We start from the raw sequence: 27,712 nt of genomic DNA, 5'->3' as shown, positions 1-27,712 counted from the left end.
TAAATGATACAATCACGAATTAATCTCATTTTTTGAAATGTCTTATGATATTTCTCACTATTTTTCATCTATGTGTTTTACCTCATTAATCACATTTATAAATTCTACTTCCTTCTTATATAAGACTCCTGCTAAATATATACTTCTTCATTATTCTCTAGGATTAATTAGGGTTTTGCCGTCCTCTCCTCAAGTCCATTATATTTTAGAGTTTAAAAATATAGTAGGTTGTATATCAATTTCTAAATCCACTCTTTCTAAATCTGATACATTGATTTTTCTTGTTTTTTTTCGCAAAAAGTTACATGACTCAATAGCAAGAAATTTTGTATATGTGGTCGTCTAGTTTCTAACATTTTTTTTCTTGGATTTTTATTCACTCGCAATTAAGAGGGAAGATAGAGACAGATTTAAGTAGTTTTTTTTGCCTTAAATACACGTTGAAACACTTTCTCAGAAGAGAAAATCTCCCATTCTTTCCTTTTGATTCTCAATTCTACGAAATGGGGTTGTCGCATCGATTTTTATTGAAAACTACTCTCGCTCATCCGCGAGATTTGGTTGAGCCCTTTGAAGTTGGTTAAAGATTGTACTGAATATGATTTATTTGTTGCCTTTGTTGCGCATCGCGACTATGTATGTAAAACTCAAGCTTTAATCTGACGAACAGTATGAAAAAGTGAAACTAAATGAATTTCTATCAACTCTGAAGCCCTTCTATCATCCCTTTACCACGATTTCCATTCAACTCCCGGGAATTTGCTGCGACGATGATGGAAATGTGAATCGGAAGTGAAAATATTGGTGGACAAATTCAATTACTGTCCAGCAATTGTCCAAAAAAAAATACTGTGAACAAGAGGATTTCTGCTTCGGCTGTGTGGGAAAAAATGGGGGAAATATGATGAGAATTAAAGGGTTTTCCGTGCCTCATGTTTTTCTGTAAAATACTGTCGGCGTTTATTGCCTCGAATCGCCCCTAGTTTCGGTCCTGTGGTCGCAGAATTGTTTGCCTTTAATAATAAATAATCAAATATTGGTGTTTTAATGCGTTTCGTGCAATTTTGAGGTTTGTAGAGAGGAGTGAAAAAAAACATGAGAGACACTAATTTTCAATTTGATGTTTGTGGTTTGATTTTGAGTGGGGAAAACTATTGCATTTTCAAGCGCTCGCGGACAAATGCAATGAAAATTCAGTTGATTTTATTCACTGTATTGGACACTTTTCCACTGTTTCGAATCTGCATATCATAATTTTTAGCACTGACAAAAGTGATTGTCAGAGGAAAATATTTAATTAGAGACGCGATGCTGCCAATACGGCCTGTGCCAGCGATTATTCTGTGCCGGAAATCAAATTATCCCGTCCATTGGAATTAATTGCAGTTCTGCGAACTTTGCAGCGAAAATATTTTGCATGCTCGCCAGGAGATGCACATTAAAGCCGCGCGCTTGAATTGCAGTGAAAAATTTCTCATATCAGAGAACAAACAATAATTAAATAACAGTTTATTTAATTGCGCAGTGACAAAGGGTGAAAAATCTGTCTCAATAATTAGTTTAATTAAATAACTAATTGGATAATTTGTTATTTACATTTGCTGACACAACAGCAATAGTAAATTTAAATTTTTCCTCCTTGATTTTACAGGATTTTTTTTGTGTGATAAAAAACAATAATTTGTGTTGATCTTCTGCTTGTGAAAAATGTATGATCTTAAATATTGACATGAAAATCAGGGATTTTAATCTTTTTTATTGCAATTCAAAACAATGACACAGAATTTAAACATACATTTGTTATGGCGTGTAAATTTTTAATAACAGGAACCAAAATAAAGTGCAACGGGATGAAAGAGAGCATTCATATATCTGCAACAAATGCTTGATTTTGCAGTTTCAAACAAGGTTTCAAATATCTCATTTTCATTCCACTCTGAGTTTCTGCCATTTCTGCACTTTGTGCATATAATGAATAGAGGAATTGAGCTGTGATCTTGTATGTGACTTAGCCAGTCGGTTTGCAACATCAGAGAGATAAGGACACGCATTGCTACACTGCCGATGGTTCTGATGATCACTTCTTTGGTCAGGAATTAAGGACAGTGGAAGAAATCAAGTGTGCTGCGTACGTATAGTTGGTTGAGCACCTTGAGAATTTCCGTAAACTTGACAAAATACCGAGTATTTGTGTGGATCCGATAAATTTACTCTTTAATGAGCCTTGGGGTGACACTGAATTCCTTGTCGAGTACGAGTCGGTGCACACAAAGATTCGGAGGGCAGCTTCTTCCGATGCAGTGAAACATGCTCTGAACCTCAATCACTCCAATGGCAGAACTGGGCAAATTTGAAACGACTGGATGGAAGCTCCATAATGGAAGGTCGCAATTATCTGACGATCAGTCGGCAGTGATCAAGATGCAAGGAAAAAACGTGCAGATTTCATCATTTCAATGCTGCCAGTGGCTGAAAAAGATTGAATCTATTCTGCTGATTGAAGATCAGACAAGCCCTAAATTCAAGCTAAGAGAGGTGGCCCTGTGCTATGTTGAGTATATCTACATGGTGTATGTCCAACTGGCTGCCAAGGATGCTTTTGAAGTCTCCAAATAGATAATGAGCAAAGCTTCTCTGATCTATTCCATGACTGGATTGGGGCACAAAGATTTGGGTCTTTCTATGAATATTCTACCCTCGAAATAAAGATTATTATTATAAATTTAAATATGTTCCTTACATTCGTTATGTGTGAACTGTACCAGAAGACGTTAAATGCGCATAACTTGAGAATCACACACTGTATTTGGATTGAGTTTAGAATGTTTTAGTTTGGATTAAGACGTTTCAAAACAGGGGCTGTATATTAACTCTTTAACTTCGATGATATTGGGCTTTTTGAAGATCATTGCAAAGCACACGAATTCTTCTAAACCCGAGAAGTCCATGTGATCACTGAGTGATTTCCTGATTTTTCGGTTACATTGATCAATTGATTTTTTAGCAATTCATGCGCAATTAGCTTTAATTCAACTTCAAATACTTTCTGGCTCAAACCACGCGTTTAACTCGCGGATGAGGGTTTTTGGATAGGCTTCAGTACCCCGTAGTGTCGAAGAGATCCGGCAGAATGAGTGGCGGGCAATTGTGAGGACTGCATGTGACTCTAGGCGCGTCCTGGATCGTGGCTCCCGCGATGCAGACGCACTGCAAACAATTGCCAGTCTCTTGGGGCAGCACTGTTCCCACGTCGTAAGATTGCCCTGAAACATTAGAAGCAATTCGACATGAAATACAGCCATTGTGAAATTAAATTTCACCAACAAAACTCTCTGGGGTAATTAATGTTTTTCTGGCAGTGATTAAGGACCAAAAGGCGCGTCGAGTGTTTTGCATAAAATACAAGAGAGGGAGAATGGCTGCAAATATGGCCAAATGATAAAAACATGACATGTGGAGTGCATAAAATTTGCGAGGGCAAAATTCCATTCCGCGAGTATTTAATGGGAGTGACTCTACTAAAAAGTCATGCAAAATCAGTCCAAATTACGATAATGTGGGTAATTACGCGATATCATTGAATGAAAATTTCGATGGAGGGATTTTGTGAAGCTTGTCGCCGTAAATTGTACGCGAAATCAGGGTTGGAGAGCATTTTGTGCTGATTTCAAATTATATTTCAGTTTTATTGCCATGCTAAACTTGTTCCCAACTCACCCATGACGATGCATTTGCGCTGAGGCGCCACCGTTGACGCTTGCGTTGTGCTCTCCGTCGTCGTTGACTCCTCTGCAACATCTGTCGCTTTCGTGGTTGTCTCCGCAATTGTTGCAGTCACTGATGATGACTCCACGGTGGATGTGGCCGTAGCTGTGGTGTTTTGCGCATCGAAATTATTCCTAAATTGCGCGACAACGCTTTCGCTTGCCAAGACAGTGTCTGGATTGTTCTCTATGCGGCCTGATGATGTTATAATGTAGTGCTTGGACAGAGCATCGTCTTCCAGTGAGATTTTACGGGTGCCTTGCTCTTCTTCGTCTTCAGGAAGTGGTTCTGGGGCTAGTGTTCTGTTCGCAACTTCCGTAATCTTTCTGATATTCTCAATAAACACACCATTTCGATTCACGATGGTTTTCTCGAAGTAGACGTTCTCCTTGGGAGAAACTGTCTCTACAGTGGGTTCTGTTCTCTCTGAGTACGTGGTGTTGACTACAGCTTCTGTGGGGCTTTGCGTGATGACCGTGGTGATTGGATATGGGGTTGTAGAGGATTTGGGTGGAGCATATGTGATATTTGTGCCATCAGACTCATTTAGGAGATCCAATTCGGAAAGGTGAACTGGAAGGTTCTGAGGGAAGGTCAAGATTTTCTTTTTGGGATAATTTGTTGCCTTCTTAGGCGGGAGTTTCATGTTCTTGCGGGACTTTTTCGTTGGGGGCGGTCGACTTCTCGCCGCCGATTCAGTTGTTGTGGTTTCTGTGGGACACTGCTTCCACCAACAGAATATTTCCCCATCGACGCAAATGCAAACTTCACAAGGGTCTTGTCGAGAAATCTGTAATTAAGAGGAAACAATTGATGCCTCAAGCCTCAGTCGACATTGTATTGGGTATCACACTAAAGAGCAAACAAGAATGCTAATTACTAAATGTGTTCCTTTTCATTGAAAACTCTTGTTTACATGCTGTAATATCTCAACAAGAAGTCATCAATAAGATACACAAATCAATGGACATCAAAGAGAAAGACCGATGATGTGCAGAAATTGATTTTTAATCGGATGGACATGAGACAACCAGTTATCGATCATTTAATTGAGCACGTCTCTGTGACTCTGCCACAGAGCGTTAATGAAAAGGGGTCGTTGAACAATGCACTGAGAATCCCCTTGAATGCTGATTCAACTCTTTGAGCCGCTCCGGCCCGGATTTTATGAGCGGGAATGGAATTATCTTGTACGGCAAACTTTCATGAATATTATAGAGCGATGAATTTTTGCCTTTGATAGGGAAGAATAAACAAGTTGAGCTGAAACTTTTCATAGTTGTGTGGAAGAATGCCTTCTGAGAGACACAGCGGGAGTTAATTAAATTTTGGTAAATGAGTGTCTCTATTCTGAGGAAGATGGTCACAAAGTGCGGGAGATGTATCAACCCTCTGCGTGGTTGGGGGTCGAAAAGGTCTCTCCTTCGACCAGATGGTGAATATTTAAATGAGCCATCCAAGTGCTTGGTCATCTAGCAAGGTTCTCAAAGTCACTTTGCCTCGCTTGCTCGGGAGAGGGATGAAAATTTCATACGACACTCAAGGAGTTCTTTTCGTGAGAAGAATCACAAGAGTGAGTGCTTCTTTTATTTACAGTTGAAGGATTTTCTTCAAAAAAGGTCTCAGAGTCAATTAGTTTAATATAAACATAAAAAATTCACCGTGAGTGGTTTTTTATGCAATTGGCATTTTTAAAACACGGTAAACGATATTTGGGTTCTGTGATTTTTCATGAATTTTGTTAAGAAACTTTAAATGACTGCAATTTTTTGTATGATACTTTCGGTAGCTCAATATTTTCAATATTATTTAAAAGTATCCTGATGACTGAGTATTCCAATCATAATAATAAAGTTGTAGTGAATTATATCCTGACTGCATCCATGGATATAGTAATAATTATCCTGTGAGCACTCTGGATGTTCTCTTCTCACAGCAATAATTATATTTTAATTGCAGTGACAAAAATATCTCTTTTTAAGGAGCTTTTGTAGGTCTGTTTGTATCTTCGCTGAGGCTTATTTCCTGCCATTGTGGTAAACATGATGGTGATAAATTAAAATTGCTCCAAATGAGCAATAATGCGCTGTGTTTTCGGGGAGAACGAGTGGGCGCTCTTCCAAGCCACCCCCAGAGAGTAAGCTGAAGTGGCATCTTCTCGCAGAGCTACTAGTTGCTGGATGAGTGTGAATGTTAGTTTCTGTTGACAGACACATTAATTACGGCCGTACATATACAACATTTGCACTGGCGGAACTTCATCAGCCCATGAAAAATCGCCTTGGGGTCGTAAAGAGGAGAGCTCATGAAGGCTTTCCGTGCCACATTCTTTTCACACTGGCGCGCTTTTTTTTGCGCGCGGCAAAAGTTTCGCGAATCACAAAAGAAGATTGCGCGATGGGGCGGAAGGGAAGGGTTCCCGTGTGCTTCCTTGCGCGCTCCAAAAGCTCATCCTTCTTAAGGCATACACACGCTGATGGCGGTGGTGGCGTGGAGAAGTGAATAACAAGAGAGATGATTTCGAGTATGGAGGAAAATCCCTTTTTAACTTTTGCGTGTTTGTTGCCTTTTGCTGAAAATGAGGGCTTGAGACAAAGGATGCACAGCATCAATTGCACCTAACCAGGTTTTTGTCCCTCTCACGTTCTACTTTTTTCAATTTAGCAATGCCCGACTGGGACAAAAGAAGCCGCAAAATAATTAAAAATCACACAAATGGTTGTTATGAAAGAGCCTCTTTTTACCAAATGATGAAAAATAATGTCTACTGCTTTAATCTTTCGCTAGAATTTTCAAGAGCTTTTCAGAGTTCCTTCTCCCATGATGAGATTTATAGGAATATTTGTTTCTCTAAAAATTGCATATTATAATGCTGTTTTAAGATTTAGAAAATAGGATGAAAGGGACTATAAATTATCATCAATAACTAGTTATTATGTATGTATGAAGAAGCTCCTTGACTGTTGAAATGAAATGAAATAGTATGTCCTGATTGGAAATACAGACATTCTGATGCATGTATTTGAATCGAAAAGAGCCCCTTTCATGCCTAATCTGCAGCATTGTTCTTGATTCTTCGTATATCTGGTGAAATCACTGACATTCCTCCTCTATTTTGACCACGCATATCTCGGTTTCTGGGAGTTCACTGGCAAAGACCTTCGTGTCATTGGCACTATCTGATAGTTGACCCGGGAATTCCTTTGATTTCCTCCCCACACACGGCTTTGTGGGGTGAATTATCTCATTAGACGTGGGGATTGGATATCGCAAGCTGACTTGGGAATTATTGCCTCGCATTAATCAATATTGATTTGCCGGGGTCTGAATTATTTACTTTCCACGTAATTTGTCCACGCTTGCAAATCCGCTGAGCTTTAAAGCTCCCTTGGGAGGTTGGGGAAAGTGCGGAGAATTGAACTGTTGAATTTTGCCGAGGAATTCTCATCAAGGAGAATAAGAGAGACAAAGTCCCGAGGAACATGAATAATGTATTGTTTATTCGAAATAATCTAATTTCATAACATCGCTCTTGAGAGTCTCTTCAGCATTGAGGATGCTGAAGATATACGTTACATGAATTCAATAAGCTTATTCACTCGAAAATGAGCTTTTAAATAATTCACCCCAGAAAGCGCACTATTCAATTTGTGTTCCGTGAAGCTCAAGAATGGCTGATCCTTTTAAGCATTTCGCACAATTGCGAGACAGATAGACTCTCGTGCTAAGCCCTCAATCCACGTGCATTCATCTTCTTGGGTGATCCAATAAGTGGAGATTGAAATTTACTCGCCCTCCGGCGATGGTGCATAATTTATGAATTTCTTGTGTAGTCGAAGCGGGAAAAAAGCCATTCGCTGATGACATGGAAGATTAATTGAGTGTGGAGAGTGGAAAAGAAAAACAAGAAAAGTTTTCGCTTCATTTCCATGCGGAAGCTCTCGACATCTCTCGAGTAAAGTTCTTGCCAGTGAAATCAGATGCGGTCGAAAGCGCGCACCTGAGAATGGACCTAAAAACGAGCCATAAAGCTTCAAGGTGACGTCCTGGAAAATTGATGGGAAACCATAAAAATTAGGGCTTTAGATGGCAAGATGGATTAGAAGTGTGCTGGTAAACTTAATCCTAGATGGAAAATAATTATATTTGCAAAGTTAACATGCATAAAAGGATGCTTTCCCTATCCGCTTTTAATGAAACTTTGCGGTTGATTTCGTGAGCAGAAGTTACATCTTTACACACCATTCATGGAATATTTTAAACTCTCACTCTCTCATTCTCTGCTATTGCTAAATGAATGCACCCTTGCCCAGACAGTTGGTCAACTTTCCACCACTTGAAGCCGCACGAAAAGCTCCACTAACAAGCACTGCGGCTGATGTGAAAGAAATTTCCCCAGCAAACTTTCCCCAAAATTCTCTGTGCTTTTGTGCACAGGAAATATGATCATCTTGCTTTTATAGCTCGTGGAGTTCGTCTCATTTTCTCCTGTATTTCCTAGTATATATTCTTGAGGACGCTCTCGCATCGTGTTTCTGTCAGAACGTGTCGTAAAATAGGCGAGAAGGGCGGTTGGGAATCACAAGTCCCTGGAGATTTTTGCCGAATGGTAATTTAAGAGGCCCGGGGCGCTTTTCTCTCGCATCATTTTGGGTGTGCTTCCATGGGAAAAGTTGCCGGTTTTTCGAGGAAGTATAATTAACGATGGCAAGATCGAAAGCTATCGAGTTGCAGAGTGCAGAGCAATTAGGGGAACTTTTCCCTAAAGAGTCTCAAATGAGAATTAAAGAGGTTGGTTGAATTATTTGTTGTGATTTTAGGGAGAGTCGGGGTGATTGGTAAACTTAAACTGTATTTATACAGAATAGGAATTACACTGAAGAAGGGATCTAAATTCTTTATAGATTATTTTAGCTACAGAAGAAAACAGTAGCAAAAGCAGAAAATAAGGAAAAATTAATTATTCCCATTTCGGATCACGTTATTTGGAATCGGATCTTGAGGTCATTTTCTCTCGCAAATCCGCGAAAATCCATTGGGATTCACTGTCTAACAAATGTGCGGCCTTTGCCATCAGTTTCACCTTTTCTCCGTGCTCGTATCTTCTGTTGGAGCTCACGCACTCCTCGGCCACTTGCTTGGGGGATGAGTGGGAGCCCAGCAGCTCCTGAGACAGCAACCTCGGGTCGTAGCGCGCCTCCGCCTGTTCGATGTCCAGGTCATACTCGGCCGGGGCTGTGGGAAGTGGAGAGAGATGAAAGATTAGTGGGTCTTCATTAATATTCCTGCAGTGGTTATTTGAAATTTAAATCCCGCGCTGGTCAGGACGCCTTTGCGAGAGCATTCCGCAGAGCATGTCAATGGCAAGACAAATGAGTCCTGTCGCCTCCTAGCATGAGATAAATGACGCCTTCCCGCAAGTCTCTCTTGGGCCGCAAACTAGGCGCGCCCGAATGTGACTCCCAGTTCACGATTATTTGACAGGAATTAATTATTTGCGGATTTCAGGGCAGAGCTCTATCTCTCTCTGTCTTTCGTAAAGCAACAATTTCGACAACAAGCGTTTGCGCCGCTCATGGTATGGATTAATTGAAAAATAGCATCCGTTGGCCTTTGAAGTTTCTCTAAATAACATTTTTCTGAAATCCACTATCTCTCAGCTGTGCATCGCCAGCATTCCCTGACCTATTATCAATTAATTTTAAAAATACCTCCCGCGGATCGATACGAGGCGTAAATCAAATAAATGGACAAGTGAAACAGAGATTGTCGTGAATTATTTATTCCCTCGCATGGTCATATAATTTAGCTTTTACTGTCCTCTCGAGCTTTCACATCTGCTGGGGTGGAGCTTTTTTGCCATCAGCACTTGTTGGGGGCTTCCCTGAGCCCACTTTCACCCCACCCTCGAAGGCTGAAGCAACAACCCCTGAAGCGTCATTACACGTATTCGTTGTCATTTGAATGGGGTGCCTCGGGGTGAACAGGAAGAGTCTTCAGCCGAGTTGGCAGGTGCATAGATTAATAATAGCAATGTCAAAGAAACACTAATTCATCGACTGAGTGTTTTCATTGGTTAAAATTCAGTTTTATCTTTTGGTGAAGTTTATTCAAAGTTGCAAATGTGTCTGACGCAGCTGAAAAATGATTTAATCAGTAATTGCACACAATTCAATTCAATTTAAAAATTACGAAGTTATCTAGAGATTAACTGATAATTCCGTAACTATTGGTGTTACTCGGGTGGCCTGGAATTTTGCTGCACAGAGTGTTTTTGTGAAATTTCCTAGGTAGATTTGACACCTGGCCAGCCTCTTCGACTCGCACGTCTTCCTTCATCGCCGAGAAAAATCGCATTTGGCAGTGTGTGGTTTCGGTGGTCGGATACAATTTTCCTGATGGCCCCAAGTGGGGATTGGGCGTGAAAGAGGCGCTCTGGTTTGGGTGGCGAAAAACAATTTATTGAGGAGGCGGCCCCACGTGAGTACCGTGAAAGCAGTAACTAAATCTACGGAATTGATTCGGCTGGGAGTTGAGAAATCCCACCTCACGGTGAGAATTTCATTTAAGCAATTGCCGAGGCAAACTTTCATATTGTAAGTTGGGCGCGAGCGAACTCTCTTCCTCCACATTGCGCTCCAATTCAATTGGGAATTCATTTTAGATCTCTTATCACTTCATTCCCACTCCCACACCAACTCTTTCGCTTTCACTCAAATTTCGCAGACGGGGGGAAACTTTTATTGCATTTGCCGATTGTATCGGGAAAAGGGTGGCCGGAAGTGGTTGAAAATTGAGGTTCAATTTGGTGAATTTTTGCGACAAGATTCCACAACTGATAGACTATGTTGGGCGAGTGAAAGTTTTGCACTATGAAAAAAGTTTCGGGTGAGACTTTAAGAAATCCCCACATCGATGCTGGATAAAAATACACACCGAGGGTTTTCTCTTCTGTTGACAGAAATTAATTGCTGAGAGACGTTCGATGCTGATGGATGTCGACAGAGGAGTGTCGGTCTATTAAAAGTAAACAATGTGTGGATCTCGCCGGAAATAGTGTTGGGAATCAATCAAAGCGTCGGATGTGATTTATCGTGCAAGGATGGCCAATCCTCATGGCGTGAGATAAACAGCCCCAGATAATCGCATCATTTCCAGATCAAACACGAGAGCGCTTCGCAAAAAATTCGTCTCCACGGGCTGACAAATTGTCGTCAATTGTTGACGGCTTCGTCATTTGCATACTTGGCCCCACGAAATGGGGTGAAATTCATTAAATTGATGCCCTTCATTTGGTCGCTCATCGACAGCACGACACGAAATTTAAAAGGAGGGTCGACACTCTTCCACCCCTGCCGGGGACTCAATGGAAAATTCATTGATTTCCTCACATTTTCATCTCGTTGAGCGGCGCCTACGAGAAAAACCATCCCCTCAATTTTAGGCATCTAGACATCATTTTACGGTGGCAGAGTTGAAAGTGCCTTCTAGACAGAGATGAAACTTGCAATCATTCCACATTTGCTTGCTTTGGCCGCAAATGCAAAAGTCTCTAAATTAAATAATAACATGAGAAAACTCCAAACAATTAGAATTTTCAATCTAACTTTTCCTTCGTACTTTAGATTCAATTCTGTGCACATCATTTCGATGTTTACTGCTCTCTTAGATTAATTTATTTCATTTCAGTCAGAAATATTGATACTCTCAACATTTCTCTTCTTATGAATCTGATCTATCTAAATTTTAATACTTGTTGCAATTCTTGACTAAAACAGTTCGACTTGTGTTGGCGACTAAAGGTGACTCTCAATATCTTTCATGGGTGAAAAGAGGGACTTTCAAGACACCCTTGCTATCAGTTAGGCAAAGTAAATTAACAGAAAAGTAATCTGCTGGTGACGCTATTCAATTTATGCTGCTATGAAATAATTCTCGCCAGCATTGTGAATATATTTCACGGGGAAATCTTACATTATCCATATGCTTTCCGTGCGAGTTGTTGTTCGTTCGCAAACACAAAAAGCATGGAAAAACCAACAATATCGTGCACAGCATATTAATTGCTGTGAAATGTTATTTGAAATACTAAAGCTCCTGTTCTGAAGAAGTGCATGAAATATACATACATATAGTATGTGTTTTCCATTAATTGTGACGAATATGTGTGTGTGTGTGTGATTCGCTGAAAGCTTACTTGATTGAGATATTTATTTCGAGACTGAATTTTGGGATTTTCATCTCATTTACCCGAAGCTCTGCATGAGGTCTCACAGACACACTGCAGAGCGGTGTGACGAGAGGCTCTGAGGTGGGAATGCAAGTGACGTGGTGTTCTTGCTTGAATTTTGCAATTTGTCGCCAAGGACAACAATGGGGATGTCGAGGGATTTTTCTGCTGGCGACATGGGCACAGAATTGGTTGAGGGTGTGGGCGAGAATCAATTGCAGGAAGACATTTCCAACAACTCCATCGTCTCTTGAGTGCGACGCGCAAAAAGCTGCGAATTCGCGAGGAGTGTGGTGGTGAATTTAAATGAAATTATGAGTGCCACCCACCCCAGAAAATCATTTGCGATTCAGCGGCGTGTAACTTTTTGTGTTGTACGCCTTACTTAATGCAGACGACAGGGTGAAATAAATGCTCTCCTCCCGGATTTAGGCTATGTTGCTCAGGCCATTTGCCGAGGCGAGAGAGAACACAAATCACCGCATTATACCAAATTATCCCTTAAGTAGATTCAATCGTCAATCTCTTATTTGCACAAACCCCGCCGCCAATTCATAACGACGCGCCATAACCATTAGTTTTGCCCAGGCTCCATTCGAGGCTGAGCTCCGGCCCTCGATCTCAGATAAGAGCGGGTCTCGCATGCAAGTCAACCCTCTGGGGAGACGTAAACAAACGCAGAAGATACGGCCACCCTCGAGGCGAAGGTGAGAAGAACACCTTCAAGTGTGCGCTGGGAGTCGAAGTGGCGACAGGAAGTTCTCGTGCAGAAGAATGAATACAAGCTGAAGTAGAGGAAAAAACTTCACTCCGGAGGTGAAGAACGGGAACGGAACAAATGAAAGTAAGCTAAATCTCTGCGAAAATCATATGATGTAATTTTGATCCAATTGTTGATTAGTTCTTGAAAGTTCACGAGTTATTCTGTAAGGCGAATGGAGTTCGAAAAAAGAAAATTTATTCACAACTATTCCAGAATAATGGCAATACCCAGAGTTCTCTTAAGCATTTCTCGTGCTATAATTTGCCCGAGGATATTAATCAGAAAGACCAATAATGAACGTCTTTTAAGACCTCTTCAAGGGTTTTCTCAATCTTTCTGCTAGAATAACTTCACAAAACAAATCGAGCTGGGCTGCCTTTGAGAGTAAAGAAAGCTCTCTCAAGTCAAGTAAAACCATCAATTGGATTAAGGACAATTTGTCGCGCATGTTCTTGTTTAAATTTCCACTGAAGTGGGATGAAATGTCTGGGAATGAAGTTAAAGAGTTACCCCAAACTCCCTTTTGACTCCAGCAATATTGATTGTGCCCAGCATCAGTTAATTTACGTCTCTATTCCACTGGTACCTGGAAAACTCGAGGTTGTCGATAAATTGGAAAGCGCACAGCTTTTCCGAGTGTGGGTGGATGATTTCGCCTGGGTATTTGGAGAATTTCCACCAGAGACATTTAATTAGAGCGTATCTTCTGAGGCAGATTGCAAATAGTTGGTGAAAAATATCTCTGGGGATATTTTTCACGCGCCAAAAACTCACAGTTCAGATTGCACATAGAGGGGGGAGTTTTTGTGCAATTTTATCACTGACATTCATACATTTTCCTCTAAATGCCATATTTTCCGCATTCGCTGTAAATTATTCTTGCCTGACATATTCAATTATGCAGTTTTGTGAGTTTGCAGGATAGCACACAAGCTTTGAAATATTTCACAACAATGTCAATTATTGACACTGCAATCGTAATTATTGATGCTTTGAAGGGAGCAATTATTGACAGAGCATTTGTCGTCTCTCACATCAACGTCTTAAGCACACTCTCGAAAGCTTCTCTAGGTGCAACTTTCGTTAAACTACGCTGTAATTTAAATGCTGCAAAGTGGATTGCCCGGAAAAATTGAGTGGAAATACCTCAGCATTGAAAGCCTGTGCTACGATTTTCCCTTGATTCAAGCAGAATCTTTAGTAGAAGATTTTCAAAGCTCAACTTCTGAACAAACGAGTTGAAGACTTTCTGTAACGATATACTTCAAGTTACACGTCATCTCACTTTTCATAGATTTAACATTCTCTCCTCCTCATTTTTGCACAGCATGTAGCAATAGATAATGTACATTCTCTGATCGTTTAAAATCCATCCGAGAAATAATTGTTGCAATCGAACAAAAGTTTCCAGACAGCTTTCGTGCTTTTAAGTGAGTATATACAAAAAGTTTGTCTGGGGGAAAAGAAGTTTCCTCAGCGCTTGTGCTTTTCGCTGGCAGGAAATATCGAGCTTTTAGTGAGTTCATTGCGCCTTGACAAGCATCATTAGCCCGTGTGGAGAAATGATGGGATATTTTCTCATGGGGAAATTATGCAAAGTGGCTCCAACTATTTGGATTTACGGTCGAAGGGCCTCGAATTAGAGATAACAAGCACCTAAATTCCCCATGCACTGAACTGTTCTTTTGCATCATTTGCGGAGATATCGCTGTAAGGTTTGATTGCATTCTGCGGAGTTAACAACAGAGTGAATGCCGTGAATGCAATTTCTCAAAATACTCCTCCAGGCATCCAACTTAATCCCATTATTTGCTGTAGAGCCATTCGGCAGCTCTTGAAATCAATCCCCGCCATTGATTTGTGGAGCAGATGTGAGTGGCATTCGGGAGGGATTCTCTTCAAATTGTTCTCCACAGAACCGCAGGAAACGGCGAGAAGTCTGTTGTGGAGTTAATGGAAAAAATGGAACGGAGCTTGCCAACTTTTTGCCATCTGCTCAACTTCCAGCTTACGTGAATTTTTCATCATTATACACTCCCTCATCCCAGAATTGAGTGAGTGGTCTCAATTTAGCGGAATTAAGCCAAAGCTCCACTTTGTCTTCAGTTAATCCGCTCTTAAACCGTGCACTACACGGACATGCATGACCTCTTAATGCCTGCAGATGCTTTCGGATAGGAAAATACAGTTCAAACTCGTACTCCAAAGAGAAAGAATTGGGTTGGATTATATCAATAGGTAAAAGCCCTTCGTGCTGTGCCACAATTTGAACATATTGAGAAACTTTGCATACAATTTACCCGTGAGTTCCGCCAAGTGTGTGAATGTTTGGTAAATTGCAAGACTAATCGTAGTGCTGCATATACAAATGAGGGGCTTTCGAGGGGGTGGCGGCACTACAGAATTTATGATTGGGGAATGAAAGCGACACGAAGTTGTTGGCGCGCTCTAAATTTGAAAGTTTCTGCTCGTGATGCTTTCAATGCATCGCGTCAAAACTTGCAATTTGCAGAAAATGGGGAAAGAGCGAGAGCATTGACACCCATTTTCTAGAGGAAAACGTGTCTCTGTGGCAGTGGAGAAAAGCTCCCTTCGGCGGAATCGCGTGCCAAGTCGGTTTGGGAGTCCCACAAGTGCCAAAAGCACGCAGAGAAAGCTCTACAATCTGACTTGGGAGAACGTGCTTCCGCCACTGAAGCTTTGCTTCACTGCTCCGAGGAAGTGGATTTTTTAATTAAATCCACATTTGGGAGAGATTTGCTGAAATATGGGGTTTCGAGCTTATACTTAAAACTCCGTATGATGTAGCTTTTCTGGGTTAACCCACGTTGCATGTAGTTGCATATAATGAGCTTTTGAAGTGTAGAAAAGATAGAAGAATCCCGAGGCATAAGGCTAGACTGACAGAGGAATTTCCCTCTGCCAGACGGCATTCCGCACACCCGAGGGCGGTTTGAGGGTGCGAAATTGGATGCCTGCGTGGGAGGCATTCTCAAGAGGAGATTGACATTTCTCCGCCCGTCTTGTTTATTATTTCCGCTGTGGCCCCCCTTTATTTTACTTAACACCCCCTCAGAGTCGGACTATTGTGTGCAAATGCCACACGCTCGTCAATATATTGGATTTCGCGCTATCTGCCCGTTGCAGGCGATCCGCCCGGCCCCAGATGCCATTGTGCGGTGGCCCCAAGTCGCCCCCGCCCGTCGGCATTCATCACGACAGCTCCAGCTGGATGCCAGCGTGTCTGAATTGGCATTTATTGTGCACCACTGCGATATTGTAGCCGCGGAAGTGCCCTGGAAACCTTCCAGAGGTTCGCAGAAAGAGGGATTATCTGGGATTTGTGTATGTTATGTAGGTAAAAATTGTATAACGCTATACACATTTATTCTATGGATTTTGCTTCTGTCCAGATGTAGTACATTGCCTTATATACAGATGTAATGCTGTATAAATCTTTAGTGAGAATATTTCTCGTTAACTCATTCACAAAGACTGCGTTATGTATGAGCAATTAAATAAAGTTTTTAAATAAGTACAATAAACATAAAATTTAAATTCCCGCTTCAGTGTCCATCATTTAATTAGAGCTATTTTCTGGATTTGTCATTCTAAAACCAAAAGAATATTGATAAGTGCACAGTCTGTTTGGCATATGAAGAGCTAGATTTATATAAGGTTGATTTGGACTGTGGATTTTTATAAGCTGAACTCAAGTAACGAGAAGAACGAGACTGTCTAGGCTTAATGCCACGATTTTAGGATGTTATAAAGGAATAACACACATCTTTGGACATCTGTAATTCGATTCCAACAGCCTTTTATTGTCCATTGGGCAAAATAATTGAGAATATTTTATTGCCACTCTTCGAACGACCACCACAAATCATAACCACAGTGATAAACCTGGTTAATCTCTCCTTTCTGCATTGCAAACCATTATTGTGTGAAAAATAAATAAGAACTGCCTTTCATTGTACCATTTCTGACTGAGTGGTAAAAGTAATCTGCTCAGCTTTTCCGCAAGATCAATGGAAACCATAGCTTTTTGTTGGAAAAACCTAATTGGAAGAAGAGCTAATATTATGACTTGGTTTTATGTGTAGAATTAATTAGAGGACATAGAAATCAGTATTCATTTTCCGCGTATTTGCTCTCCATTGACGTAGTCTACTTAATTAAGAGCTTGATGATCTCCATCGGCAAATTTCTAGTGAGAATTGAGGAGACACTTTGCATTTTTCTCTCTGTTCTCAGTAATCCAATTGGCATGCAAAGTGGTTTAGTTCCGTTTCAGTTTAAACGAAATATTCTCCATGGGATTTCCAAGAATGTAAGGCATGGAAATTTTAGTTATAAGTGTACTAAACTAGAAAAATGCTATTTATGACCTGGTGCGTGTGGTGTACCGTCTATTCTGCCATTTTATCTTCCCTAGGGCGGCTTTATGGATGAAATTGCGATATCCCATCCGTGACATTTATCGAACAAAACATGCTGGCTTTGTCTCAATTTCTTCCCCAATAAAAACGTCAAATATCAAATGCAATTTTAAAATGATATCAGACAATGTTCCATCGATTTTCCGCTCTTTTGAGACACTTCAAAGGAGACAGAAAAAGCCCTCGAATAATGACGATGTTTTTCCTTGGTGATATATCCAATTGAAATTCTTCATCACCGCTCAAATATTCATTGTCTCTTGTCGGTCTTTTGAGGAAGTGGGCGGCGTGGGTGGGAAAAGCGGCAGTAATTGTATTGTGGAGGGAGAGGAAAACATGTATGTATGTTGTCGAGACATTCATTGAACTATTAATGGGTGGCGATGCACTTACCACAATTAGCGAGAATACTGGATGAAAAGATGCAGAGGACGACGGAGAAAATCCATTTCAGTGGAGATTGCATTTTTATGTCCTCCTTGTCCTGTGTCTTCGTCCACTTGGAGTGGTGTGTGTGTGTGTGTGCACACTGGGAAGGATGCGGAAGCAGCAAACGGAAGAGCAAGACGTCCGAGGAGGAGCAAAAAAGCACACCGTCGAGAGAACTTACAAGATATCCTCAGGAGGAGGGAAACTCTCGTCCCCAGACAACGCGAACAAAAATAAAAGACTCTGGCTTCACTTGTGCGTGTAAAAAAGCTTCAGTCTGATTGAGACGTGGTGGGAAGTTTATTTTCCCTTTTGTGGCCACAATGACTCCACGAAAAAATTCCAGACTTCACCGTCACTTTAATCCATGCTCGGGCAGTCACTGTCACTGGGGCCCCATCGAATCCGGTGTGGGAGCGCAAAACTCAGGAAAGCGACTGCGAAGACGGCCCTGCGACTTGAGAGGATATGCTGAGGCAACCGTAAGGACGTCCACTCGAGATGACGGAACCGGTGCAACTGAAATTCAATCCCAGATTCAGGCGAGGTGGATGTCCCGAAGAGAGCAGCCTCTCTCGCGTGCTCTCGCGAGAGCAACACGGGAGAAAGGGGAGAGTGCGAGTCGAATAGGCGGGAAAAGAACACTGAGAGGAATGGTGGAGTTTTCCAGAGACTCCAGCTACAAGAAAAATCGCAATGAAGGATTCTTCCATAAATTAGTAATTTTGTAGATACGTTCCGAGATTTTATATTTAACAAAATAATTTTTTAAGTTATTTAACTTATAGTAGTGTGTTAGAAAGTGCTCATAAAAATTGGTAATTGCTCAAAATGGATTGTTTATTGACTACTTTATTAAGCAAAAGTAGGCGGAGCTTACTTACTTATTAGTTATTACAGAAGACATCCTCTTCGGCTCACACTTCTTATGAGAATACTTATATTCCTTAGGAAATACTCTCAATCTGTAAATCTGTGCTCTCTCTCTCTCACCGCCTGAGCTTTGGAAGCTCAACCGGCCTCGCGAAGCATCGCCAGGAGGTTCTTTCTTCCCCATACGTTACCTTCATCGACTTAGGGAAGAGTCTATGTTTGGTGGGATGAGTCAACCTCTCACGTCCTCGCCTGGCATCTGCCGGGTAGAGAATTCACTCTATTTATTTTATTGCATGTTCAATTGGTGCAAAAAATGGGGTGAAAGACTTCCTTGTCGCTCGAAGGCAGGAAGAAATCCCCGATAAATTCCACCCAACATTCCAATTAATTTCAATATTGCAACATTGTTTCGACAGTGCCTTCCTGGGCAGGAAACTTCCTACGTGAAGGGCGCTTGAAATTTAACACAGAGAGACTTGTATTCTCATTAATCCGCGTGTAAATTATTGACATTCTAACATCGCTGGTAAATAATTCAAAAGCGGCGAAAGCCGAGAATTTGATCCTTCATTTTTGTCATGCGGAGGACTTTAAAAGAGAACCTCATAAATATTTATGGTGGTTTTTCGCCACAAATTCCACTGTGTCAGCACAAATTGTCCAAGCAGACGCACAAAAGACAACAGGGTCTCACCTCTTGGCCCCCCTTTGCGGGGTGGGGTCAAATGCAAAATTGGATCACACAAGTCAGCCTGACGGCGGGCGGAATGCTGTCGTGACCCCCGTCAAGGACTGCAAATTACCTCGCCGGCAATGCAAATGGACTGGATGACATGAGTTTTCCGGCCAACAGATAAGAGACCTCGCACTGCTGGCATTTTTCCCACCCCCTCGGCTGGCATTTGCACTGCCGTGCTTCCGCCATAGTGGGTGATTTTCTTTCCACCCCCGCCCCAAGCACAAATCGTACCCTCGGCAAAATACAATGTTGCTGACACAATTTACTGCATTTTCCACAAGGAACTGTGGCGCTCTTTTTATGGCGGCACAGCACAAATTTCATGATAAAAGGGGGGAAACAAGGGGACTCTTCGCTAGAACTCGCGCATCTGAAGAGGGATAGTATTTTGAGTAATCTTCATGGTGGATTTGCTGGCAAGATGAACGAGCAAGAACTATCGATGCTTGCAAAATTGCTTCGAGAAAGCTGAAAGATTCGTATGTCAAACATTTAACGAGCACACAGCGGAAGTTCTCAGCTTTCAACTACACTCACTAACAGCTGAGTCGAACCCTTTTCGCTGGCGTGAATTTAAATGCAAAATCAGATGTTGGCAGTTGCTGAACACATTAAAACACGACCCCATTAAAATTATCATAATTATCCTCCTCATCACTTTTGCATTGTAATAAATTGCTTCTTCGGCCGAGAGACGAGCTTTTCCGTGCCCAGGCAGGAAAAAAATGTGTCGCACACCCACACTTTTGAGGGCTTGCTTAATGGACTTTCGGCTCTCTAGGGCTGTTTTTCCACGACCGGCCGATGGATTTTCTCATGATTTTTCACACTCGAAATTCATTGGAGTGTCTTTTTCTCCTCTTTGGCCCCCTTTTTTCGTTCACCTCATCCGTGAAATTCATCCAAAAGAGCTCCTTTGAGCCCCGTTGTTTCTCTGGGGCTCTTCAGAGGGATTTTCCTACTCAGGCATTCATCCCACACATTCCTGGTCCTGAGAGGGTGGCAAGTGCGTGAGGAGGAAAAGTTTCTCCGCATTTTTCACGCCCCGAGAAAGTAGTGGTGCCAATATATCACAAATACCTGGAGAAAAGGATTTATCACAATTAATTGGTGACAGTGGGAGAAGAGAAAAGGCAGAGGGGAAAAACAACACACGTTGCTACTTTTCTAGGGGCAGACAAATATTTTTGCTTAAAAATAATTAACACTCACTGGGCGCGCTGTGGAAAAATTTAGAGCTTCTCGCGTGAAGAGAGAAAATCAATAACATGAAATGCTTAAAGTTGGCATGATTGAATCTGTGGGCAGAAGCTTTAGTCCATGACTATAGGATTGGGTCAGAGGAAATTCTATTTATGGCATAAATTACCATCAATTGACTGTAGGACTGTTCAATGCTCTCAGCAAATATTAGGTCTGTAATCGTCTCTGCAATTCTAATCTCGAAGGCAGTAACTTGACTCCTCTTGGGAAGAGGAGCTTACTATTATTCATGCAGCTTTGCTATTAACATTGTCAAAATTTGATTCAGAAAAGCTTAACTTTATCACTAAATTGTCAAGCTGACTGAATGTGAATAATTAACAGGACAATAGCAAAATAATGGACGTGTTAAAGGTGCAATCTAGAGAGAGCTTTTCTCAACGGATTTGCGCTGCACTCAATTTATGCTAAACAATTACTATTTATAGTATTTTCCGACCGTTTAACTATTCATCCTGGCCATTTTCTTCGCTGAACTTTTAGCTTTGTCCTGCTCAGTTGAATATTTTATAAATTCCAACGAGTAATTGAAGCATCTCTTGCGAGGGGCAGAAGAGTCTCGAGTGCCTGAAGAGTCAGTGCGACAAAGAGAACAACTTATGGCGGAGGAAACAAAGCTCTCAAGTTGAGGTGTGTGTGTATATGTATGTGTAGAGCTTTGAGTTAAAACTTTCTGCAAAATTGTAACTATTTGAGGAAAATTTTCTCACGTATTCATATTGTTTCCACGCCATCTCCCAAACCCGCCCTCTTCTTTGACTTTAATTTCCTGACGCTCGCGCGGGAAATCTAATTATACCTGTGGCACCCACTCGACCCCATTCCTTTTGATTCGCACGATTTGAAGAGCGTCTGCGATGAAGACTTTGATGACTTAAAGAGGTGCACGAGATTGTCCTCAAGGGCCGCCCTGAATGGGGTGGGAATCTCAGGTGCTCTCGAGGAATCCGCCCGGGAAATTTTAATCTCAATCCACCCCAGAAGAGACGTGAGTTTATTTGGATTTGATTAAAATTTATACTCTTCCATTTTTCTCACAGGGAAGGATTTCCCTCGCCCTCGAAGAAAATGAGAGTCCCAGACAGTGTAATATTTTCCATTCATATGCGGTTTCGCTATACTTAATAATTCACCCTGGGAAAATCATAAGAATTTAGCATACTCGCGAAAGCTCGAGTGTGACTGATACAGGCAAATAAGGCGGAGATTTATGGGCTCTTACGCGAGTGATTTACCATCCTAATCATATTTGCAAGAGATCATCCCGACTCACACGGCGTGTAGAGCCCTCTGTTGGCCAGCCACGTGCCACGTCCACGGGAGAATCTTCAATTTTCCACCCCATAAGGCATCCCCAAGGCGATGTCCATAAATAGGATGTGTGCGGTCTCTTAAGGGACTCTCCTCATGAGTTCCGCATCGTCGCGCTCCGACGGCCTCGACATTTCTTTAATGGCAACAGCGCTTGCCTCTCTTCCTGATTATCGTGACCCATTCGACTGACCTTTGGAGCGGCCACACAACTTGCAATAACAAACCTCTTCGGAAAACAATCACGAGGAATTGTGTTTGTGCTCCCGAGAGGATCTCCGAATATAATAATATTGACACAATAAATAACACAGGAGAGCAAAAGATGATTTTCTTGCATTCGACAAAGAACAACACTGACGAGTATTTTCTCCCCATTTTAGAGGGCTTTTATTATTGTTATTGGAGATAGAGAAGAAATTACGGATGCGGAGAAATATAATAGAGTTCTTTCCAGATGCAGTTGAAAGCATAAACTTATTTAAATTTATTCACGTCTGCAGGGGTTGATGTGAGTTGTTTATGGCAATTCAACCCTTTTATGATTTGATAAATCACTCCAATTCTGCCTCTTTATTACGGCACTCTAAGAATAGTGTTTTAATGGCATTTTCCATTTAATCAAAGTTTTGGAGTTGAACTCTTTGGAAAGGTTCTGCAAAATTCGACGTTTTCAGAAAACACAAATTTGATCGACTACCGCTAGGAGCGCTTCAGTTGCAACGCTGGTTAACAAAACAAGTTCATATCAAAGAAAACTATGGAACTTCTAAAAAGATTGATCATAATCATCACATTTTCAGCTATTGGATCACTTCATCGTCAGTTTCCCAACTGAATACCAATTCAATCCCATTTTCGTGGTGAAAGATTGCATTTTCCACACTCTATTTGCGCGCCCTTTTGGATTTTTCTCCCCGTGGAATTCGAGTCACGTAAGCCAAATTGAAAATTACACTCCTGTGCGTAAAATCAATCCTCAACCCGCATCTCAGTGTGAAAATATACCACAAAGTTTTGTCTGCTCGCGGGTTGTGTGACAAAAAGAATAATGAGCAAGCGAGAAAGCTCATCTTGGACCACTTTGGCACCGCATCAACCCCTAAATCTTCCCAATGATAATTTATGGCGCCTCTCTGGGGAGCTGAGCTATCTCTGCCTTGGCAGAGAGTGTACCTGTGAGTGGGTGTGAGGCGGAAATTGTGCTTTATGCTCCATTCAATTCACATTCAAGTGTGCGCGGTTTTTGCTCGCGAACCCACGCCGTTTCTCCTGTTGATGAGTGTCTCTCTCCGTCGAGGACACGCGAATTCGAGTGTTGAACATTGAGGGCGACGCGAAAGCACTCGCGCAAGCTTTTGATGTGTTATTCTTGTACATCGTCATATTAATTTGCCGGGGAAGATCAAGCGCAATGCTGTGAAGATGAGGTGCGAAGTCGCGCTTTCGGTAAGATTTGAGCGAAATTTTCATTCAATATCACCGAGAATCTCGTCAAAGACAACCACAAAGGCTGTGTGACACTGCAACACTCACGCGACCGCACAGCCATCCTTTTAATTTAATAACATTAATCACCATCCTAATTGATTGCTGTCGGCAGCTGCTGTTTTTGGGCAATATATTAAATGGAAACCGATTAATTTCATGCCACTTGACGCAGAAACTCTCGTCAGATGCCAAGTGGATTTTCTGGTGGCTGTTGGCAAAAATTGGTGGGAAAAGTCCACACTTAAGGTGGGCGAGCATGAATTGGATTTGCCACTAAATTAATAAAAATGTAGTGTGACGAATCCTCAACTTCTGCCCGTGATTTCTGCCATCGACAGCGTTCTGCGGGTGGGCAATTGTTGGCTGAGTGCCAGGTTGGAAATGTCCCGGAAATTGAATGAATTACTTCCGTTTGAAGACACCCTCGAAAATCAACCGCATAAAAGTCATTTTTGCTCTCCTGCACAACTGCCATAAATTCTCTAACTGCGGAATTTCTCTCCAATTTCCACCTCTTCTGCACTTTTTTTCTTTGTGCAAAAAGGCGTGCTCTTGAGCAAATTGCGCCAATGCAAAAGGGGTTTAATCTGCACTGGACACTTTTGCAGAGTGTGTGTGTCAACCAAATTCTGGCGACTCAAATTTCTTCGAGAATTCCTCAACGAAAATCTGTATTCATGGAAAACTGGCTAAATAAATTCCAGTCACGTTCATATTGAGAGAAGTCAATGGCTTTTCTTCCTTCCCTTTTTGCCCATGCGAAGAAGGCAATGAAAAATCAATTTTCCACACACTCAAATGCCACTTGCGGAGGCGCATCGCGCAAGAAAATCATTTCAATATTTAAATTACGTGCAATAAACTTTCTCACCATATTTCAATTTTGCGCGAGAGACAGTCAATCGGTGAGAGGAATTGATGGAAATTCATCTCTTTCGTGGAGTCAAAGCCACCAACTCTTTGTCCGCGCTTTGCAGCGTGAAAATATCTGAATTTCCCTCCCCCAAAGGATTTAAGCACAGCCCACGGAAATCACTTATCACTCCCTCTTAAAGTGGCGTGAAAGGTGGCAAGTGAATTTCGGGACGTCGATGAAGCTTCGCCGCAGAATCTGGAAGCCACCATGTCGTGGTCCAAAATCATATTCACCGCGTTCGCTGAGCAAGTTTCTCTTGGCAATTTCAATTACAAGTTGTGAGGATTTTCAGCCCGTCACGATCAGGAATTCCAATTTGGCCTTCCGCACACCCGCCAAATGGTGGCGAAGAACAATGCACAAAATAGCGGGCTCTCAAATATGTTGCGCCCTCCTTCGAAACTTCCCCATTCTCGCGAGGAAATTGTTTAACAAATTTATCATCAGAGGCAATTTATTAGAAAGATTTCCTAGATTGTTGCCACCCCTTTTCGGTTCAGTGCGGGAAAAAAGCGCGGGAGATTTTGGATGGGGAAATTGATGAGAAAGTTCCTAAACAGATTTCCAATTTCGTGGATGTGGAGTGAGTCTTCAAGTTTCGAATGCGCTGCAAATTTCAATTATATCGTCAGCTGCCACGCAATTTGCTCTCAATGATACACTCAAAAGTCGCCTTCGGAGTTCATCAAACACCGAGGGGAGGAAATCAGCTGGGCTGCCGCTGAGACTTCTTGGAAATGAGCCCAGAAATATCGTCCAAATGGAAAAACAGTGAAGCTGAACAAGGGCGTAGTTGTGGGGCAAATCGATAGAGAATATCTTTCATAAATTTAATATTTACTTCTTTTGCGATAATGGGAAAGTCTGTAATTGGTGATAAAATTAAGAATTTTCGTATTTTTTTTTTAAATCAATATAGCGAGATTCTAGTTAGTTTTTACTGATTCCTTGCGCCCTTGTGTCTCGAATTTAAAGAGTTTCGCGTGCAATGTTTTAAAAAAAATTTGAAAAAACCCAGTTTATTTGATGGAATTTCTTAAAATCACTGGTCTTTTCGGATGAGTGATGACAATTTTCGTGGCTTTCCCTGGACGTGCCTTGATTCCTTCCGTCGGATTTCTCCAAATGGATGGCCATCAAATTAATAATCTCCGTGCACAATAGCGCGTGGATCGGCGAGTGTTTTGCTGGGAGTGTGCAAGGGTCCTTTGAGTGAGTGCTTTCTCGAGTGACACCTCGAGAGCCCCTTTCTATATTTAATAACATCCACGCGAGGAGCACGTGAAGAAACAATTACGGCGATGGATGGCGAGAAAAAAGTCCAGAGATTTCTGATGTGCGACATAGCCAAAAAGGGGGACATGTAGTGGCCAAAAAAGGCGGAAAACATCAAGGAGATGTTAAGTAAAATAAATGACATTCAGCAGACCAAGCACTTGAGGCGAAGAAAATGACATGGGGTGGAAAAGAGGAGGGGGGGTGAAATGCTGTCTTTTTTTCTATTATTTATCTGAGAGATGGAGTGAAGTGCCATTAGAGGGAATTGGAAATGCCTCAAACATTACATTTTCCACAATATAGCAATATTCCGCATCGGGAAGATTGCAGTATTACTTATTCAGTGTCTATTTCTACTCTTCTCCGCACAATAAAGCCATAGATTAAGCCATTGCTTATAGAGGCTGTGCAATATCGAAGAGCGGAGATTCTGGGTGGATTGGGAGCGGGAGGGAAAAGGACGGTTTTGAATTAATATTTAACCTGGGAAATGGAATCTGAAGAAATAGGAAAATGCGCTTTTTCAGTTGGGGAGATTAGCTATGGATATGGAACTGAAAAATAATTAAATACCCCATTTTCTCAAGTTCTTTTTCAGCGGGAGATTTTCTCTCAAGGAAATGTGTCAAAAATTCTGTGCTCAATGGCAAAGAAAACTCAACAGGGATTTTTTCCTCCATTTTACGAATGCATTTGAAATATAATGTGCATTTCTCTAGCACTATGAAGAATTCCACACCCACACCGCGTGAGTTTGATTTCCCTGGGGATTTTTCGTCCAATTCCTCACACTATAATTGAATTCTCGTTATGATTTTCTCCCAAATGTGAAAACATGGGTGAGCTTTTCTCGTGCATGACAAACAGGTTTTTGCGCAGAGCTTTTCGCCACATGAAGTGAATTCTCTATTGCATTTTATGCATCATTACTCGAAAGGAGGGGGACAAAAAATGATGTGGGATGGAGAGAAGAAAGTTTTCTCGTGTGAAATTGTGAGGGAGTGGCAAAATTAATGATGGGACTTTCTCTGGAATTATTTCTCCTGATTAAAATGACATAGCAGAAATACGACAGTTGGGGAGAACTTTTCACTAATGAAAATTGTATGTTTTCTCCCCAATTTCGCCATTCAATTGGGGCTTTTTTCCTATCCACTCAAATGTATTTCCTCCAGTGATTTCATCATACTGACAAAGAGCATCACGCATGGTGGGAAAAAGGCTATGAAAATTCCTTAAGGGATCCCAATGCGTGCTGTCGTGAGGAAAATCCCACTGACAGAGGCATCCATCATAACGTACAAAATGTGAACATCTCACTTGAGCGCCGAATTGCTCATATGCAAATAACATTAGACTATTTTTCAATTTTCCGAAGAGGATTTTCCTCAAAGTAAATAAGATTGGTTAAGAGATTCTATATAGTATGTTTTCCCACGTTGCCAATCGGTTGTATTGAAGCTCATCTCTCCATTCAAGTTGTCGCTACAAGAAGTCCTTCTCGCATAGATAAAAGCACAACTTCTTCCCAAGTGCTTTTTCCAAGGCGAAACTTTGGATCTCTCACGAAAGTTTTCATCCCAACTTTGAGCCACACACACACCCAGTTTTCGCACCCAAGCTTTTCCACACCTCTGAAAGCCACACTGGACTCTATTTAAACATTGAGCTAATACAAACTCAATTACCTTCTCACTGGGCAAATCACTGTTTGATTAATTGCAGATTAATATTGAATCTATTTTCCTATTGTTTGCTGGTATTGAAAGTTTGCTAGTTGGGAACTTTCGCCTGAAAATTTGTAAACTTCAAGCACACTTGCGAGGGTCACACGGAAAACTATTGCTGGCTTACACAAAACGGTGATTGAAGTGCGCTATTCAGCAGCATTTTTGCTCAATTTCACACCATGCTGAGTGCCAACGAATATATTAATTAACGTGCAACTGTTGATGGTGTAGTAAATCCATTAATAAATAATCATTCGGCTGTTCGACTGGGAGAACTCTCCCAATGATGATTGATGATGCTGGTGCCTCAGGAGGAGGAATCAATTTTCCGAGGGAAAACAACTGTGTATATAGTCAAAGTGACGCATCGAAGCTTTCGGCATTTGGGTGGGAATTCCACAAAACCGCCCACAGTTTGCTGATATAATTTAATTCATAGCGACGGGTGATTAACACCTCCAGCGCTGTTCCCATAAATA

The 27,712-nt window shown here is 41.5% G+C and overlaps 1 protein-coding gene across 1 annotated transcript; it reads right to left on the bottom strand.

Moving 5' to 3' along the window:
• Positions 1 to 1,980: 1,980 nt before the first annotated feature.
• LOC132261136 (uncharacterized) lies at positions 1,981 to 18,112 on the bottom strand. Its single transcript, XM_059759713.1, has 4 exons — positions 17,594 to 18,112; positions 8,849 to 9,000; positions 3,718 to 4,555; positions 1,981 to 3,263 (listed from the first exon to the last, which is right to left on the bottom strand). Exons 1-4 carry the CDS (start codon positions 17,664 to 17,666, stop codon positions 3,097 to 3,099), a joined length of 1,230 nt encoding a protein of 409 aa, XP_059615696.1. The 5' UTR covers positions 17,667 to 18,112; the 3' UTR covers positions 1,981 to 3,096.
• Positions 18,113 to 27,712: the final 9,600 nt, after the last annotated feature.

Source organism: Phlebotomus argentipes, unplaced genomic scaffold (genome assembly GCF_947086385.1).
Source record: "Phlebotomus argentipes unplaced genomic scaffold, Phlebotomus argentipes genome assembly scaffold_18, whole genome shotgun sequence".
In the NCBI taxonomy this organism is placed as follows: Eukaryota; Metazoa; Arthropoda; class Insecta; order Diptera; family Psychodidae; genus Phlebotomus; species Phlebotomus argentipes.
Note: the sequence above shows the minus strand (reverse complement) of the source record. Positions and strands in the feature narration are given on the sequence as shown.